Raw genomic sequence first — 18301 nt, forward strand, 5'->3', positions numbered from 1 at the left:
TTCACCAAAGACAACCCTCTTTGGCCAATTTGAGAGATGGATGTGGGTTGAGGAAATGCCTTCTGAGGGTTCTGTCCTAGTAAAGGGTGATTTTAAAGTAAATCAATTGTTTTCTCAAACACTTGAACAGCTGTCCGTTCCATGCCTTGAAGTGGTTGTCTCCTCAGAAATTTCTAAAAAATACGAGAACGAAATTTTTCGTATCTGAACGAAAAGAATGGAATCCCGCCATTCCTTGTTGTAAACCATGTCACCAACGCGCTTCACCGCTAAAAAAGGATTGTCTTTGCGCGAGAGAGCCACTCCAAAGTTCCAGCGTTTTTCTATCAAGTGGAAAGACAACTCAACGAGAAGCGATTCATTCATTCGCAAAACCAAGCCATTCAAATATTTTATCAAGAACCAACTGAACAACCAACACCACAAAAAAACGCATCCACAACGAATATTCGTTCCTTCTCTCAAAAATATTGCCATTGTGAAGCTTCTTCTTAAGCATATTGATTCGTCTTTTGAATTTTTCATCTCCCAATAACATCTATTTATAGCCATGCCTAACCGAAAACCTTTGGAATTCCATAATACCATCAAATTTACAAGGAAAGACCATTCCAACTCCATTCTTGCATCGAGTATCACCGATTGTAAAATTCTCACCAATATTGATGTGGAAGGGTTATCACATGATGTGATCAAAAAGAGTAATGTCCTCAAATTTGAAATTACTTTAGAATGCAAGTCAAAATCCTTTATTTACAAACCCAATCGATACTATTGCTTAATTGAATTGTATGATCCTAAAAGCAATACTCTTCTATGTACACAAGAAGGAAACTCTCTTCTCTCAAAAGAGACCATGTCCACACTCTACAAGATTAATGATCAACGTTATTGCTCTCAACTCAAAGTGAATATTGAAAAGGTGAATCGAGGGACAAGAGCTATATTTAAAATCTCTCTCTTGGATCGAGAGAAGAAAATAATGTCCATGTTGAATGCCATCACTACAACTACTACTACTACTACCAACACTATGCCTAGTGCCTCCACCACCAACAGTGATGATTCCACTATGGACCAAAAGAGAATGTTGTCTCCATGGTTGGATGGTAATAGAGTTGATCATCAACATGATACAACTTGTGATTGCAACAATGCTTGTTGTGATATTGAATGGCAGAGTGGTGCTTTTCTCATTCAAGATCGAAATTCAAAGAAGAGAAAACAACAATCAAGAGATCACTCCAGTAGTCCAACTGCTACTGACACTTGTGATTCTAAACAAAGCATTGAAGAATCAAGAGAGGAGGATGTACAGAGTATGAGTGGAAGGATTGCATTCGAGAAGAGTGAAGATGTCTCAAAGTTGATCAAACATGAAATGAGAGAGGAGGAAGATCGAGTTCCACTTGATCATCATGACAATAATAAGGATGAGAGTGTGACTTGTCATAAGAAGAAGTGTTCAAAGAATGACATTAGGTCCAACACCATCACTCCACTCACAAAGAAAATTAAAACAGAATTGCCACTCCAAATCAAGAAAGAGAAGATTACATGCAATATGACTACTAATGAGATGAATCACACGTTGATTGGACACAATGAAAAGATGACCATCTTGTCCAACACCTCGAATAAGGAAAACATTCCACTTGATAATGATTTCAACCTGAATGATCCTTCAAAAGATCAATTATTGTTACCCATGATGATGATAGATCCAAACATGAATGACCATCTAATAATGATGTCCATGATGATGAATGAAAAAGATCATGTATACACAATGACAGATCCATCCCAACAACAACCCACATGTGTCATGAATCATGTTGACCCAACAATTTCAACCACAAACTCGAGTGACAGCCATGTAGTAGTATTGGATTTGGATTCCAATAACAACCACATGGACAACACAACCAACTCTTCCATCTTGCAACCTCATCCTTTCTTGTACTCAAATTTACCATTTCCTCCTCTAACAACAAACAGCAACACCTCACTCCCCACCACATGTTGTTTGGGATTCAACAATCACTTGTTGTATACTACTCCAATACCACCACCACCATCACACCCTTCACTACTATCTTCCTCAAATGGTGATTCAAATGCTGCATTTCCATATTTTGGAATCGTCCAACATTCAACTGCCATGAACCATCATTTGTCTAAAAAGAAAAAGACCACATCGAATCGAAATGAAAAAAACACAATGAAGAGGATTCAGAACAACTCTGAGAATCTATCTTCTTCTTCAATTCATGAGCAATCACCCATACCTCTCGTGTCATTATTATGTACATCACCATTGTCCACCAATGTGATAGAAGATCATCAATGGATGATGGATGAAAAGAACCATTTACTGCCAAATCCAAGTCCATCCTCAGGGAATAGTTTTCTGGATTTTTCATTTGGTGGTGATGGCGATAGTTGTTGCAGTTTACTTGCTTCATTGGATGGAGCACTTACAACTTGTAGTGCTGTTACGAAGGATTCAAGTTCAATATTGGATGGATTTTTAAATGTCAATGATGAATTGATCTAGACAAAAGACTCTTTGTATTTACAAATGGTTATTTAAAATCATATTATTTCGATATTGAACAATGTCTGTGTGACTGCATGGAAAGTGTTGCTTTCGTCCATCTCTCTGTGAATTGTTCTTTTCCCTTTCTATATTTGACATGTTATGGAACATATTTGCAAAGTGCATTTTCCCAGGATCTTTGAAAGTCGATGTGGAAGGTATATTTCGAACACTCGACAGCCATCCAATCTCTTGATAGGAGGTAATGGGATACTTGAACTTCTCTGTCGGCTCTAAATTATATCGAACATGTTTTTCTTTCATCTCTTTTAAATAATTAAACGAAGTCATTTCAACGGTATTTCCTAAAGAAACAGTCTTGTCAGGCGAAGGCTCTTTAACAATCAATTTTGTTTTTTCAAATTGAGATGCATTTCTTGATAGTGGAGATATATATTTAGAAGTAATTGCAAAAGGTTGATCTTGGTTAGCAACTGGTGCCTTTGTGTCCGATGAAGGTTTTGCATATTTAAAAAATTGTTTTTTCTTTTCTGATTGATTCTGTGATTGAGGAATGGTTTGATTCTTCGATTCAACTCGATCATATTCTTCCTCAAAATTTTCATAAATTCCCTTATTGAACTCAAAACAATTTTGAGCCCCCATCATGGTGATTCCAAACATTGACATTTTTTTGGAACGGAGCAGTTGACGGAAGGCGGGATTTTTTTCATTGAGATATGCCGTAAATTTTGTAGAATAAGAATTACTGGATCCTTGATCTCCAATGGAGAGGTCTACTCTCAACAATTCCAACACTCCTCATCTTGAAATGTTAGGATTTTGTAGTCACCACCTGCAACTACAACACCCTTGTTGTAATCATCCACCTGTCTTTCAAACTCATCATCCTCCGATCATCCATCAATCGCAATGGGAAGTGCTCGATCTTCAAGAAAACAATTTTTCAAAAAAAAAAATCCATCTCTTGTCTACCTCCTCTTTCATCACACACACACACACACACTTTCAATCCCACAATGAGCCAACAACCCTCTCAACAATTGGAATCCTTGGTGAGTCGTCTCGAATCTGCCATTTCTCGTCTCGAAAAGATCAATTTGGGTGGTAGCAGCAGTGGATCTTCCAGTTCTAGTGGTGAAGCCCCATCCGTGAGTGCTTTTAAGGAATATATTTCCACTCATGTTCAACCATTGATTGATATTTGTAATCAAATTGGTGGAGAATGTGTGAATGGTGTAAGTATTGAAATTTGTTATTGTTCTTTTTATATTCGCAATTATCATGATCCTTCTTTGTGGTGGTCTGATCCGATTCACCACCACCATGAATACCACCATCATCAAACACTCTCACCACTTGAATCCACTTTGAACCACCACCACTATTACCACTTGAACCACCACCACCATTACCAACACACAGGGCAAATTCATTGCTGATGCCTTTGCTGAAATGCTCAAAATCATCACTTTGGCCAGTCTCGCTAAAAAACCCAGTGATGACGAATTTGGTAAAATTTTAACTCCCTTGGGTCAAGTACTCAGTGCCTCTGGTGACTATCGTTTCAAGAACAACAAGTCTGAATTCTACAATCACTTGTATAGTATTGAGGAAGGTTTAAAGTGTTTGATTTGGCCTACCTCTCCTGCACCAGTCTCACATGTCAAGGAAATGGTCAATGCTGCTCAATTCTATAACAATAAGATTTTGATGGCCTATAAGAATACAGATAAGGCTGAATTGCATCGTTCTTTTGTCAATCAATTCAAGACAGCTATTGAAGAATTGGCAGTGTATGTAAAGGAATATCATATGAGTGGATTGGCTTGGAATGCAAAGGCTTCTCAAACAGCAAGTGCTTCCATGTTGTTGGAGGGTCAAGGTGCAGGTGTTCAAAGTAGTAGTAGTAGTAGTAGTAGCAGTGCAAGTGGTGCAGGTGTTCCTCCACCTCCATCCAAGATGGTCAATGTCTCTCAGGACTTTGTCAATTCCTTAAAGACTGAAACTTCTTCTTCTTCTTCTGGAAATGCTGGTGCCTTGTTTGCTGAAATTGCTGCAAGAAAAGACAATGCTTCTGCAGGTCTCAAGCATGTGACCAAAGATATGAAGACTAAATATCAAACAGATAAACCACCAGCCGTTGTACCAGGTAATACAAGCAAACCATCCTCCTCCTCTTCCACGACAACCACCTCTGCAAGTGCTCAAAAGAAGAAGGGTACTCCAAAATTTGAAAGAGATTCCTCTGGTAAGAAGTGGCAAGTCGAGTGGCAAAGTGGTGCTCATGATTTGAAGATTACTGACACTGCTATCGGACAATCTGTCTATATTTATCAATGTAATGACACCATGGTTGAAATTACCGGAAAAGTCAACAATATTGTTTTGGACAAGTGTTCAAAGACTTGTGTTGTTTTGGATAGTGTTGTGAGTGGTATTGAATTGGTCAATTGTCAAAGTTGTCAAGTGCAAGTCAGAGGTTCTGCTCCAACTCTTTCTATTGATAAGACTGATGGTGCTATTGTTTACTTGTCAAAAGAATCCATTCATTGTAGAATTGTTACTGCCAAATCAAGTGAAATGAACATTGTGATTCCAGATATGGATTCCAAGGATGATGACATGATTGAAATTCCACTCCCAGAACAATTCGTGAATACTTATGATCCAAAGACCAAGAAATTCCACACTGAATTGATGAAACACGAATAAATGAAGCACAATGAATTTTTAACAAATATCAGTAAAGGACCAGTGTCTTTGAATTTGCTGCTGGTGACCATTTCTCTTTTCGTCGATCTCGAGTCAGCTTTTATTAAGTGTGGCCACTGAAGAGGTTTGATAGAGTCATGAGAAGGATTTCAAATTGAAGTTTGATCACGTTCATTTATTTCAACACACGAGTAGCAATCAAATCTTCCACTACAGATGGATCTGCCAATGTGGAAACATCTCCCAAAGAAGATTCACTTCCTTCAGCAATCTTTCTCAAAATTCTTCTCATAATTTTACCTGAACGTGTCTTTGGTAATCCCTTCAATGCAAAGTGAATATAATCAGGAGTAGCCACAGGACCAATTTCATGTCTAATCCAATGTTTCAAAGTCTGAGCTAATTCATTCAACTGTTTCTTATCATTCACATTGACATGATCCTTCAATACCACATAACAATAAATACCATGACCCTTAATATCATGTGGACATGGGACTACAGCAGCTTCAGCAACACTTGGATGAGCAACAAATGCTGATTCCAATTCAGCTGTACCCAAACGATGTCCACTCACATTCAATACATCATCCACTCGACCAGTTAACCAAATATATCCATCTGAATCTCTCTTACAACCATCTCCAGTCATGTAATAACCATTCACAATACCAAAGTAAGTCTTTTCATATCTTTCATGATCACCAAAGATAGTACGAGCAATACCTGGCCATGGATATTTCATTGCCAAATATCCTTCACATTCACCTTGTAATTCCAAGGATGTAGTCCAGGATGGATTGGTAGTAGTAGTGGAAGAGGAGAAGAGACCAGAGTACGTACTGCCAAGAGATGGACTTGCTGCCGTGTCATTGGTGGCAGGTAAGGTTGGAGTGGGAGGTTCAAAGTGAGGAGGTTGAACACAGTTGTCACTCGTCGTACCAGCACTATGAGCAGCAGCAGCACAACCACTACTGGTACTACCACCACTGCAACTCGTAGTGTTCAACACCACAGGTACAACTCCAAAGAATGGTACAGTCGCACTTCCTGGTTTTGTTGGAATACATCCAGGGAGTGGTGTAATTAAATGTCCACCTGATTCTGTTTGCCAAAAAGTATCCACAATGGCACACTTGGAATTACCAACTACTTGATGATACCACATCCATGCTTCAGGATTGATAGGTTCACCAACACTTCCCAATACACGTAAGGATTCACGACTTGATCCTTCCTTCACATAAGAATCACCCATTTTCATCAATGTTCGAATCAATGTTGGTGCACTGTAGAATTGATTCACTTGATACTTGTCAATAATTTGCCAACAACGAGAGGCTGTTGGATAGGTTGGAACTCCTTCAAAGATCACACTCGTAGCACCACACAAGAGAGGACCATAGACCACATAGGAATGTCCTGTAATCCAACCAATGTCAGCTCCACACCAATAGACATCACCTTCATGATAATCAAATACATATTTAAAGGTTGTACTTGTATAGATCATGTAACCAGCAGTGGTGTGAATGAGACCTTTGGGTTTACCTGTACTACCACTCGTGTAGAGCATGAAGAGTGGATCTTCACCACGAACCCATTCGACTGGACATAACTCTGAGTCATCATCATCATTCAATGATCCCATCAAGTCATGATACCAAACATCACGATGTGAGTGCCATTGAATGGTGGTGGTACTCGTAGTAGAGGTAGTAGAGGTAGTAGTAGTAGCAGTGGTGGTGGTATGAGTGGTGGTGGTATGAGTGGTGGTGGTAGACTTGTTGTGAGAACATGTTAGGGTATCATGACCTGAATCATCGTCATCATCATGGCTGTCCGATCGAGTTGTTGTTGTTGTAGAATTCATTCGATTCACAACAATCACCTTCTCACATGAAAATCCACGTTCAGAACAGTGATGATCAATGGCTTCATCCACCGAATGTTTCAAAGGAATCAACTTGTCTCCACGAATACCATAATCAGCAGTCACAATGACTTTGGCATGAGAGTCAATTAAGCGTTGAGAAAGAGCCTCAGCACTGAATCCACCAAAGACGACCGAGTGAATAGCACCAATACGAGCACAAGCCAATACTGCAACAATTAATTCCATGACCATGGGCATGTACATGGCCACACAATCACCCTTCTGGACTCCCAACTTTTTCAATACTTTTGCAAATTTAGAAACTTGTTCTAATAATTGTTTGTAAGTGACTGTACGAGTGAGAGGATCATTGATATCATTTCCTTCAAAGTAGAAGGCAACACGATCACCATTGCCATTCAAGACATGTCGATCAAGTGCATTGTAGCAAATGTTTGTTAAGGAATTCTTGAACCATTCAATACGAATAGGTCCCTTACTGACGTCCATATTATAGTCCAAAATACTTTTTGGATCCTCCAATGAAAAGCCTTTCTCTTTCCAATAATAATTCTCTGAGGCAATTTTACCCCAAAATGAATGAGGCTTCTCCACACTCTCACGATACATTCCGAGGTATTGTTCATAGGATTGAATCCAAGCACGTTGTTGGACATGAGGTGGTGGTGGGAAGAATTTATGTGGGTGGTTCGAGTGGTGGTGGTGGTGTGGTTGAGAAGTAACTACACCATGTTGTTGTTGTTGTTGATGAATATCATCCATCAATCTTTGATGAACATTTGCGTGATGAGCAAGGTTGTCCATGGTGATAACGTAACCAAGTGGTAGTGAACAGTTGTTGTTATACTCTGAGAAGAGGTAAGCGGTTCCTTGACAGGAAATTTGCTATTGGCAATATATATTTAGCACAACAACAGGAGAATTTGTCGGTTTGAAGCACTTCGGGAGAGACTGAACAAGCACTAGATTTTCCAGAAAGGGAGAGAGCAATGGAAAGAAATCTCACGAATAATATTTGAATGTAGTCGAGTAGTAGTAGCACAAGTCCTATGTAACGACACAACTCGCACAAAACCTTCTTCTTATCCTTCACGATAAGTACTGCGCAGTAGTCACACACAAGTTTTTTTTGTTCGACGAAGCTTGCTGATGATGATGAGGCCAAAGACTCTGCGAAAAAGATGCTTGTGCGGAGGAAAGAAGCTTCTTCAAGATTTTGCAGGTTCTCAACGAACGAACCAAGACCAATCCAACAGCAAACAGGAATGTTGGGTCGAAAGGTTGATCCTTTCTCGACCAGTCAATGAATTACATGGCAAACCTTCCATTATGATTCAACGAGAAACGCTCAAAAACATTTCGTACAATTTCACCTATCCAAAAATTTGGCGAATGTTCAAAATTTGTCACAACGCGCCCGCACACCACGTTCAAAATTTGAATGATGAAATTTTGTTGTGCATTAAGGATGATCAGTGCACATTCCCCTTTCAAAACCAAAACCCCTATTTATGGACGCACACGTAGTTATAAGAGTCCATCTTGAAAATCCAATCAGAGAGAGTGTGGTGAGTGTCTTGAATTTTTTCTATGCATTTATTGAACTTTAAAGGTCGACAATAAATCACTTGTTGCTACAAATAATAATTCCATTTGTTTTTCATAATATTCAATTTTCTTCTTCTTTTCATCTCCTTCTTGTTTCATTCGATCTAATTGCTCTAGTGACAATTGTTTTTGATGTTGTAATTCTTGTGTGGATGGTTTTTTCAAAATATTTTCAGAGATTAAATTATATTCTTCATTAAATTGTTTATATTTTCTTTGATTTTCTAACTCTTGATTTAATGATGGTATTATTTCATTCTTGTGTTCATGTATCTGTGCTTTCACTTTTTGAAGACGATCTTGTATTTCTTGTAATTGTTTCTCATAGTCTTGTGATAATGATGATAATAATATGGATGTATTGTATTGATATTGATTTAATTGATGAATGCAATTCGTTTGTTCTAATTTAATATTTTCTAAACTTGATCCTTCTTTGATTGATTGTTCCAATTGGATGTATTGTTTCATGAGAGAAGAGAATTCATCCACACATTTCATTCGATTAAAAGTTTCATCGGAAGAAAGACTTGTTGAAGAAGAATGATCTTGCTTGCCATTATGGAAGACAATGGCTTGTACGATGGGATCTTCAGAGGAGGATGTCAAAGATGATGTGGTGGTGGTGGTCGTACTCATTGTTGTTGTTCGAATATAATATGTTCGGATAGTATGGGAATCAGAACTTGGAAGGGACACACGTGTGAAAGCCTTTTGTGTGTCGTTGTTGAGAGATGTACAATATTTTTTTTTCGAAATTTGAAAACTAAAAGCGATCTTTCCCTCCAAAATTTTCACTGCTAAGGCTTTTCTTTGAAAAAAATGTCATTAAACTCTCTGTATCAACAGGCTGTTCCTGTTTCTTCAAATTCATTACGGAATTCAATGGACAACATTTCCTCAGCATCATTTGCATCGTTACGAGAGGATTTATTATCGAACTCTCTTTTGGATAAAAACATTTTGCCTTATATGACCGAAGATGAATTAATAGACATGATCAAAAACAACTCGTCCTACGAACTATCCAAGCAAGACATTGAATATTTATGCTTGCAAAGGAGAAGACATTCCATTGATTTGAAACAAGATCAAACTCCAATCCAAAGATCATCCACTCCAGTCTTTAAAGTGATGATTTTGGGAGATGAGAGCGAACACAATGGAAAACTTCAGTTTTATGACACATTGATCGATAATACCTCAAAAATCCCTTATCCAATCACTAATGTTCAATTACAGACGAATCAAAACAGTCTGTTTCAATTATGGGTTCCTTATTGTACAGATTTGTACTCAAACTTGAGGTTTTTATATTACGAGTATACTCATATATTCGTAATGTTTTTTAACATTGCTCAAAGAGAGTCATTTAATTATTTGAAAGATGAATTACTTCCAGAGGTGACTTCATTCATTGATAACTTGAAAAAGAAATCATCCATCATTCCTCCCATTCTATTAGTGGGTTATCAATCAGAAAGTAGAGAGATCCATGGTGCTGAGGATGTCATTAGCTTTGAAGAGATTGTTGAGGTTGCTCAATTCTTTAAATGCTCCAAGTATATTGAAATTCAATCAAAAGAGTATCACAAACAAAGAGAGAGACATCATTCTCATGTCTATGAGGTCATGGAACATGTGTCAAACATGATGAAACAAGAACTCTTCAATCTCTCAATTCAACATTTCGAATGGAATGAAGAGTATTTCAAATCCATGCTTACAGTACCAACTCCTGAGATTTCATTTCATCAAATGGAAAAGACATTTCTAATTTCAGAGTTTATTGAAGACGTTGATTACTTTTACACCATGGATGGTTCTTATCCCAAATCCTCACAATGTATTCCAATCATTGATCGAGAAAAACAAACTCTTCACTCTTCATCAACACTCAAGTATGAAAAACCAATCACTATACATTCACAGAAAATACATCAAATTCATGTGGTTGGAATTGAGAGATGTAAATACACGAGTGATATTGCAACCTTTACCATTCCAAATGAAAGTGAATCTGTGAATGGATATTTTGATGTATTAAGCAAGTGTTTTAGAATTACCAATTGGAAGAAGGATTGTATCTATTATTATACATTGGATGGATCTATTCCAACTGAACATTTCTCTCACAAGTGTATGGAATCTCAAATTGATTTGGATGTTTCACTTCAACAACAACATTCCTACAGTCAGCATGCTGTTAGTAGTAGTCAGAGTGGTGGTCATAGTGGTGGTGGTCAGAGCAATACCACCACTCTCAATGTTGAATCTCCCCATCCTCCTACTTGTAACAATCTCTCCATTATTGCAGTAGAGAAGGGAAAGTTAAAGAGTTCCATTCGATCTTTTATCATTCCACCTACCCTTCAATTACCAAATGTGAAATATGATGCTATTGATTCTACATTTACTATTGATACTGTTCCTGGAGTAGTCTATCGATACACATTGGATGGATCCATTCCAACACATCCATTCGATTCTAATAACAACAACTCGAGTAACACCACATTTACCTATACAAGGAGTGTCATGTTACCTAAAAAAGAATCAGTGAAATGTATCAAAGTGATTGGTTATCCTAAATTGAGTTTTCCTTCTGCATGTGTGGAAATTCAGGCAAAACCATTAATGCAAGAACATTTATCATCACCCTCTTCTCAAGTGAAATTGAATAACACTGCATTGAAAAGAATGAAAAATCATTCTTCACCTCCAACAACATCGAGTACTATTAATACTAATACTACGAATACTATTAATACTACTACGAGTACTAATACTACCTTATTTCCTTCAACAACCTCAGCAACCTCAGCAACAAACAATAGTATGACAACCAATCATCATCACTCAATGACAACACACAAGTCATCTCCAAGAAGTGACAAGTCTACTACTGCTACTACTGTCATACCTAAGAAGAAAGAGATGACAGAAACAACAACCACATCAACAATCAACAGTGCTGTATCTACTCCTCTCGTTCAAATAGAAGAAGAAAAAACATCATCAAGAAACAAGAAGAACACACCACCTCTTCACAATGGATCATTGAACATGTTGTTGTCCAACTACAACTCTCCTAGTACTTTCATTTCAAGATCTGACAAACATGACACAACCTCAGACAGTCCCTTCAATGATGAGTTTAGTTTACATTCAAAGAATCATCCGTCCATGCAAAAAACTGTTCCTGTCGATAATACCAATGCACAACTGAACCTGGACCATATTCAACGCTCTGCAAATGAATCCTCTGGTCATTATCATCATTTGGAGAACAGTCATGACATGACTCAACAATATCATCAACATCCTCTCACTCCTCGTCAACAACAATCTACATCTTCAAAAACACCAAAATTCCTTAAAACATCAACCACTAATGATTTCAAAGTTCAATGCAAAGCAGAAGGTAGCAATGTCATCTTTTCTTTTGATCGACAAGTATCAGTTAAAAGAATTAGGATTACTACACCTGGATCAAGAAAAGGGCCACAATTCTATGCATGTTATGTTCCAATGCAAACGAATCATGCTAGAAGCATCAAAATGAAAGTTGGAGAAGGAGAGTTGCAAGATATTGACAGTATTCAATATTTGGATTTGTTTAAAGACCAAGTGGACGGAGCCATTGTGTGCAAAGAGTTGATCTGCACGTTCAGTCCATTTGAGGGACAACGATCTTTTAAAATTGTGGACATGAAGATTGAGTGCAATAAACTTTCTTGAATGTATTTGATGGGACTGCATTAGGTTGTCTTCCAACTCAATTTATGGAAGTGTGGTAACTTTTTCATCAGGATCTCAAGATACTTCTTTTGTGTTAGTCTTTTTAAAGAATATTTCTCCATATTTAATTCGAGTGATACACTGTCGATTATTCATCAGGTGACATACTTTCTCGAAACTTCGTTTAAAACTTGGGAAAATTGATGTTATGTTTTATTTTTAACAATATTGTCATCATCAAAGCATTAATTTATTTTTATGTTGAATATACATAATAATCACACAATGTTTATTGAGATAAATATAATGAAATAGTTAGAAAATAAAACTACTCAAGAAATATTTTTATTTTTTCACTCCAAGCAGCAACTATAAACATTTACTAATTTATATTATTGTCATTAACTAATATTAATCCATATTAATAATTATAAAATATCATATATATATATTGAACGGAGGATACTTGTTATCTTCACTAACATTTTATCACAAGATAACAATTTTTAAAAATGAAAACAGATAGTATGATGAAAACTCAAGGTGTTCAATGAGAAATCCCACGATCGGGAATAATATACATCATTATAAAATTGTTGAAAATGAAAGATTAGAGTGAAGGTAAGTCAAATAAAAACTATTATTATTATTAAAAATTATTGTTATATATTGGTTGTACTTCTGTGTCTATGTCATTTTCAATAAGTTTATTTCAGTAAAAATAAACAAGAAAAATGACCATGTGACTAATAAAAACATCACAAAGCTACATACATCATTGACCAAAGAAATAAAAATTAAAAGGCCAAGGCCAATGATAAAAATCGAGTTACCCAAATTCTGAACTGTAAATAATAGGAGGGAGTGGTGGATGTCAAAGCAGATTGCTTTGAAGTTGCTCTTTAGAGAGCTGTTTTGCCAACATGTGAATCAATTTTTAATCCTTTCATTTTTCATTTTGGATATTGGGTCACACTACAGATTTCAAAATAAGAGTCTTCATAATATCAATTAGAATTTTAATAATTACAGTTTTGATGACAACCAATCAAGTCCTTCAAATAAGCCATTACCAGTCAAAGCAGAGCAAGGCTGAATAAACCAATCTTGTTTGATCGAATTTAAATCAAGTTGTTGAACAATGGAACTCACTTTGGCAGCATGAGGAAGATCTTGCTTATTCGCAAACACCAACAATTTTGCATGTTCTAATAAGGAATTCTCCATCACTTGTTTAAGGGTTTGTCCTGCTTCATCAAATCGATCAGTGTCATTGGAATCCAATACATAAATGATGGCATCTGTTTTCTCATAATAATATCTCCATAGAGAACGAATTTTATCCTGTCCACCCAAATCGTACACTGTAAAGGTAATCTTTTTGTAGCTGATTTGTTCCGCATTGAAACCTATGGTTGGAATGGTTGTTACATTTTCATCTAATTGAATCTTGTAGAGAATGGATGTTTTACCTGCCGCATCGAGACCTAACATTAAAATTCGAGCTTCCTTATTTTTGAAGAGATCCTTAATCATGTTTGAGATCAGTTGACCCATTTTGAAGTGTTGTTCCTGTTTGCACGAGGAGAAGATTGCAATAGTTGTTATGTATTTTGTTTTTTTATGTGTGTTGAATTCATTTGATCTCATGAAGCATCACCATTTTTTAAAAGAAGATGGGGTGGTGAGGAGGAGGAGAACTTGATGTCATCATCTTTCGACTTTTTTTCTAAAAATATTTTTGCGACGTCATGTGGTGACAGAGCAACTGTTTTGTAAACTCAGTTTGAATATCGTTACTGAATATTTGAGAATGTGCTTGGTTTATTTGAAGAGAGTGTGGTTGTTGATACATTAATGTCATTAATTTGTCATGAGTAATAATAACAATACCTCACACAGTTGAGAGAGAGTACAGTAGTAGTGCAAGAAGGTTGTACTTGGTATGAAAAATGGAGTTTTATCGATGAGATATTAAGAAGAAGTGTTGAATGTAGTAATATATTATTACTGTTCGTCCTCCTTCTTTTTTCTTCTTTGATTGTTTGAAGTATTGACAGTCAGCACTGATTCTAAAGTCTTTGATCTCACGTTGGGTGGTGATGATAGTGAAGGTGATAGTGGTGAATCAGAATCACCAGAAGTGATCATTCGTTCATTCTTGGTGGTATTGGTGGTGGTATTGGTTGTAGAATGATCATTATTGGTAAGAGTCACAAGACGATCATTCTCATCATCCACAACAAGTTCATCCATGAGTGAAAGAAGAGATGAAGAATATTGTGGTTGCTGCTGATGGAGGTGATCTAGATGAGGAGAATGACTGTGAGGAGAATGACTGTGCTGCTGCTCTGGATCCAATTTGTTGTTGTTGTTGTGGTGAGGGTGGTGGTCGTGGTGGTGTTGGCAGTGTTGGTGGTGGTGTGCATGATGAGAAGGGTGATAATGACGAGGGCTGGTGTTGTTGTGGTGGTGTGCATGATGAGAGTGATGATGATGATGATTGGCACCACCAGTACTACTACTACAAATTCTCAAAGGAGAAGGAGGATGTTGAGAAGCATGTTGAGAATGATATTGAAGTGAATGGTGGGGTTGATGTGAAGAGTGTTGTTGTTGTGGATTGGTGCATGTCATCATGGCAGTAGTAGTAGTAGTAGTACTACCACTATCACCACGTTTTGAATTCATTATCGGGTCGGATGAAACAATTTCATGATCAATGACATCTTCCTCCTCCAAATTAAAGAGTGAAGAGGATTTTGACATTTGAATGGCAAATTGTGGTGATGATTTAAATAATTGAAATCTCACTTGTCTCAAACATGAATCCAATGTCAATTCAATCTTTAACATGTTCTCAATTCGATTCATATGAGGAAATGTTCTTCTCATTCCTTGATGAACTGCTTGATTGATATATTCAGCAGTTGGATTACTGAGAATCTTTTTCATATTCTCAAAATTCAAATCACAAGGTACAATGGTGACATGAGCTTCATACGATTGTGAAATGACCAATTCAAACCATCGAAATCTCTCAGGTATTAATGATAGAGAATATAATTGTTCAATTCGATATTTGATTTCTGAGCATACGAGTGAAAGTAGATTGGAAAATAGAGAATTCTTTTGTTTTCTGGAATTGGATATAAATGGAAGTACATGAGGGTTCACTTGAGAGGCAATATAGAAGTTAACATTAAATAATTCTGCTAAACGAGTAATTGGTAAATCATAGAAGAGAGTACCATCTTGATATTTCTGATTTGGAAAGTTATGATATGGTACAATATTACCATCTCGATCTTTGGCCATCAAAGGAACTGCTTTGTAGAGCTGTGTGTATGAAATGAATTGTACATTCATTTACATTCATCATCATCATGTATTCAATAATACATTGAGGTCAACCCATAATACAAATCATATCATCATCATCATTGAATAATTATTATTGAGGTCAAACAAGTCCTCAGTGGACACTTACCATTGGTAATGAACAACTTGCCACTGCAGCACTCCAAATCAAGACATTAGGTGCAGTTAAATAATTCAATAGACCTTCATGTGTTTGATATCCTGCAGATTGTCCACTCACTGTTATATTTAATACTCTTCCACTAATTTTATAGGCCTCTTCAAATGTTAAATCTCCAATATTCTCACGAATACATTGTGCTAACTTGTTCACATCCATAATCACACCATTATTCAATAATCGATTAATTTTACGCATGGCTGATCTCTCTGGAGTATCATCACTACCACCAAATGCTTCTAATTTAAAAGAACCAGGTTCAAAACATTTTGAGAGATCTTCATCACGTCTGGTACACAAGACTGCAGCCACAATACTACCACCACTACTACCACTAATGACTTTGGGTAAAATACCAGAGTCATAGAGAGATTTGACAACACCTGTGTGTGGGTGTGTGTGTGGGGATAGATGGGGTGTGTGTGTGACAAGAGAGAGAGTGGGTGAGTGAATAGATACCAATTATAGTAGTAATAATAGTAGGAATAGTAGGAATAGTAGTAGTAATAATAGTCATCGTTCATAATGTTACCGTGTCCATCCAATCCATACAATCGTGTCTATATATATTTATACTCACCAATATGATACATGGATAATCCACCTCCTCCACTCAATAATAAAGCACTTCTTCCAAAGGCATGACAAGTATCTCTAAAGAATTTCAATTTCTCTTCCAATGACAATTCATCACTCTCTCGAATGAGATGACATGATTTGGATACCAAATCAATATATTCTTCAATGAGTTGTTTAGTACCTGTATGACATTCATAGAGTTGAACATTATTAATACCAGCAATGTTACGATGTAATTCAGCTCTCAGCAACCATTGTAGTCCATGAATATCTTTTTTTCTTAACATGGCCATGATTTGGTAATTGATATTTTCAATTTGTTCAAAGTCATAGAGTTTGGTTTCATTTTCAGATTTCCACAAATCATAACCTTCTAATTGATCCAAATACAATGCAATTTGTTTGTAATCATTGTAGTTGTCTACTTTCTCTTCTAATAATACTTTGCAATGTTGTTTTTGTTTGTTTTGATGATTCACTAATTTCATATAAGAATAAAAGAATTTAAATAGAAAGAGTATCACTCGAAAGAGGAAGAAAAAGGCATCCAAGATTCTGAAAATGCCTCTCCTGTAGAAGGGTTTTTTGGCGGGAGTAGAGGGCGGGAGTTGAATCGAAGAAGAGGTGTGGTTGGTTGGTGATGATGCGAGTAGATGAGGTTGTTGTTGTTGTTCTTGTTGTGGTTCTTGTGGTTGATGTTGTTGTTGTATTGTTGGAACCAAAGAATGAGTCGTTAGTTTTGTACTCTTATGATTGCTGCTCTCATGACATGGTTGATGATGAGCATGGTGAGAATGTAATGATCGTTGTTGTGAGTCATGTGAATCACCTCCTCCTTCATTCGCATCATCATGGTAATGAGGTATGAAATTAGAGAGTACTGCATTGGGAGTACTGATGGTACTTGAATTGGTGGCGGTGGTGGTGGAAGGAGAAGTGAGTGATCTCTCAAAGACACTTCGTGATATGACAGTTGCCATCTTATGCTGTGAAATGTGTGATGATCAACAATCTATTGGAATTCCAGGGTGGTGCCGAAAACAACTCACTTTTGTTGTTGACAATACAGAAGAATATGCAAGGTGGAATGGTATGCAATTACTCTCTAGTTGTGTGACACTAAAGTTGAGATTTTTGTTTTGATGATGATCGTTATGATTCTCAGATGTGATGGATTTGTTCTTTCACTTTCCGTTGTTGGTTTCGGGAAAAGAGATTCAATTTTCCGTTGTTATTGTTCAATCAATGCAATAGGTGATGATGTGCGCAAAAAGAGAGTTTGACTGACTGATGGTTACTAATGGTGATGATTGATTACAACAAGTAGAGTACGGAATGCAAATATATTCTACAACAAGAGTTTCGACTCGATCAAAAGTTCAACAGCAAAATCTTCTTTCAAATAAAACCGTTATTTTTTTTGAAATCTAAAAAAGGTTGGATCCAACCTGCACCACAATCATTCAATGTTTATGGATTGTTTCCTTATAGGAAACAAATGTAATTTGGTTCCAAACATCAGCAGCAGAATGATTATTCTCAGTGTACTGAGAGGATATACAATTCAGTCAGGGTTTGAGGTGATTGCAATCAACTAGGATAGAATCAAGTCATTAGGTTGTTTTTTTGTTTATTGCAACAACAGCCATCATTCAAACTT

At 36.7% G+C, this 18301-nt stretch overlaps 8 protein-coding genes across 8 annotated transcripts; 3 read left to right on the forward strand and 5 right to left on the reverse strand.

Moving 5' to 3' along the window:
• Positions 1 to 550: 550 nt before the first annotated feature.
• On the forward strand, positions 551 to 2557 carry FDP41_009283 (uncharacterized protein; the record flags this gene model as incomplete). Its single annotated transcript, XM_044713225.1, has 1 exon — positions 551 to 2557. One exon carries the CDS (start codon positions 551 to 553, stop codon positions 2555 to 2557), a length of 2007 nt encoding a protein of 668 aa, XP_044557095.1.
• An 18-nt stretch (positions 2558 to 2575) lies between these two features.
• Positions 2576 to 3229, reverse strand: FDP41_009284 (uncharacterized protein; the record flags this gene model as incomplete). Its single annotated transcript, XM_044713226.1, has 1 exon — positions 2576 to 3229. The coding sequence occupies one exon, from the start codon at positions 3227 to 3229 to the stop codon at positions 2576 to 2578; it is 654 nt and encodes a 217-aa protein (XP_044557096.1).
• Positions 3230 to 3579: 350 nt separating this feature from the next.
• FDP41_009285 (uncharacterized protein) lies at positions 3580 to 5275 on the forward strand (the record flags this gene model as incomplete). Its single annotated transcript, XM_044713227.1, has 2 exons — positions 3580 to 3798; positions 3986 to 5275. The coding sequence occupies 2 exons, from the start codon at positions 3580 to 3582 to the stop codon at positions 5273 to 5275; spliced, it is 1509 nt and encodes a 502-aa protein (XP_044557097.1).
• Positions 5276 to 5450: 175 nt separating this feature from the next.
• On the reverse strand, positions 5451 to 7976 carry FDP41_009286 (uncharacterized protein; the record flags this gene model as incomplete). Its single annotated transcript, XM_044713228.1, has 1 exon — positions 5451 to 7976. The coding sequence occupies one exon, from the start codon at positions 7974 to 7976 to the stop codon at positions 5451 to 5453; it is 2526 nt and encodes an 841-aa protein (XP_044557098.1).
• Positions 7977 to 8768: 792 nt separating this feature from the next.
• FDP41_009287 (uncharacterized protein) lies at positions 8769 to 9419 on the reverse strand (the record flags this gene model as incomplete). Its single annotated transcript, XM_044713229.1, has 1 exon — positions 8769 to 9419. One exon carries the CDS (start codon positions 9417 to 9419, stop codon positions 8769 to 8771), a length of 651 nt encoding a protein of 216 aa, XP_044557099.1.
• A 183-nt stretch (positions 9420 to 9602) lies between these two features.
• FDP41_009288 (uncharacterized protein) lies at positions 9603 to 12521 on the forward strand (the record flags this gene model as incomplete). The annotated part of the gene is made up of 1 exon (XM_044713230.1): positions 9603 to 12521. One exon carries the CDS (start codon positions 9603 to 9605, stop codon positions 12519 to 12521), a length of 2919 nt encoding a protein of 972 aa, XP_044557100.1.
• A 1026-nt stretch (positions 12522 to 13547) lies between these two features.
• Positions 13548 to 14078, reverse strand: FDP41_009289 (uncharacterized protein; the record flags this gene model as incomplete). The annotated part of the gene is made up of 1 exon (XM_044713231.1): positions 13548 to 14078. One exon carries the CDS (start codon positions 14076 to 14078, stop codon positions 13548 to 13550), a length of 531 nt encoding a protein of 176 aa, XP_044557101.1.
• A 450-nt stretch (positions 14079 to 14528) lies between these two features.
• Positions 14529 to 17621, reverse strand: FDP41_009290 (uncharacterized protein; the record flags this gene model as incomplete). The annotated part of the gene is made up of 3 exons (XM_044713233.1): positions 14529 to 15860; positions 16012 to 16445; positions 16643 to 17621. The coding sequence occupies 3 exons, from the start codon at positions 17619 to 17621 to the stop codon at positions 14529 to 14531; spliced, it is 2745 nt and encodes a 914-aa protein (XP_044557102.1).
• Positions 17622 to 18301: the final 680 nt, after the last annotated feature.

The sequence above is a fragment of the Naegleria fowleri genome (assembly GCF_008403515.1).
Source record: "Naegleria fowleri strain ATCC 30894 chromosome Unknown tig68, whole genome shotgun sequence".
NCBI classification, from domain to species: Eukaryota; Heterolobosea; class Eutetramitea; order Acrasida; family Naegleriidae; genus Naegleria; species Naegleria fowleri.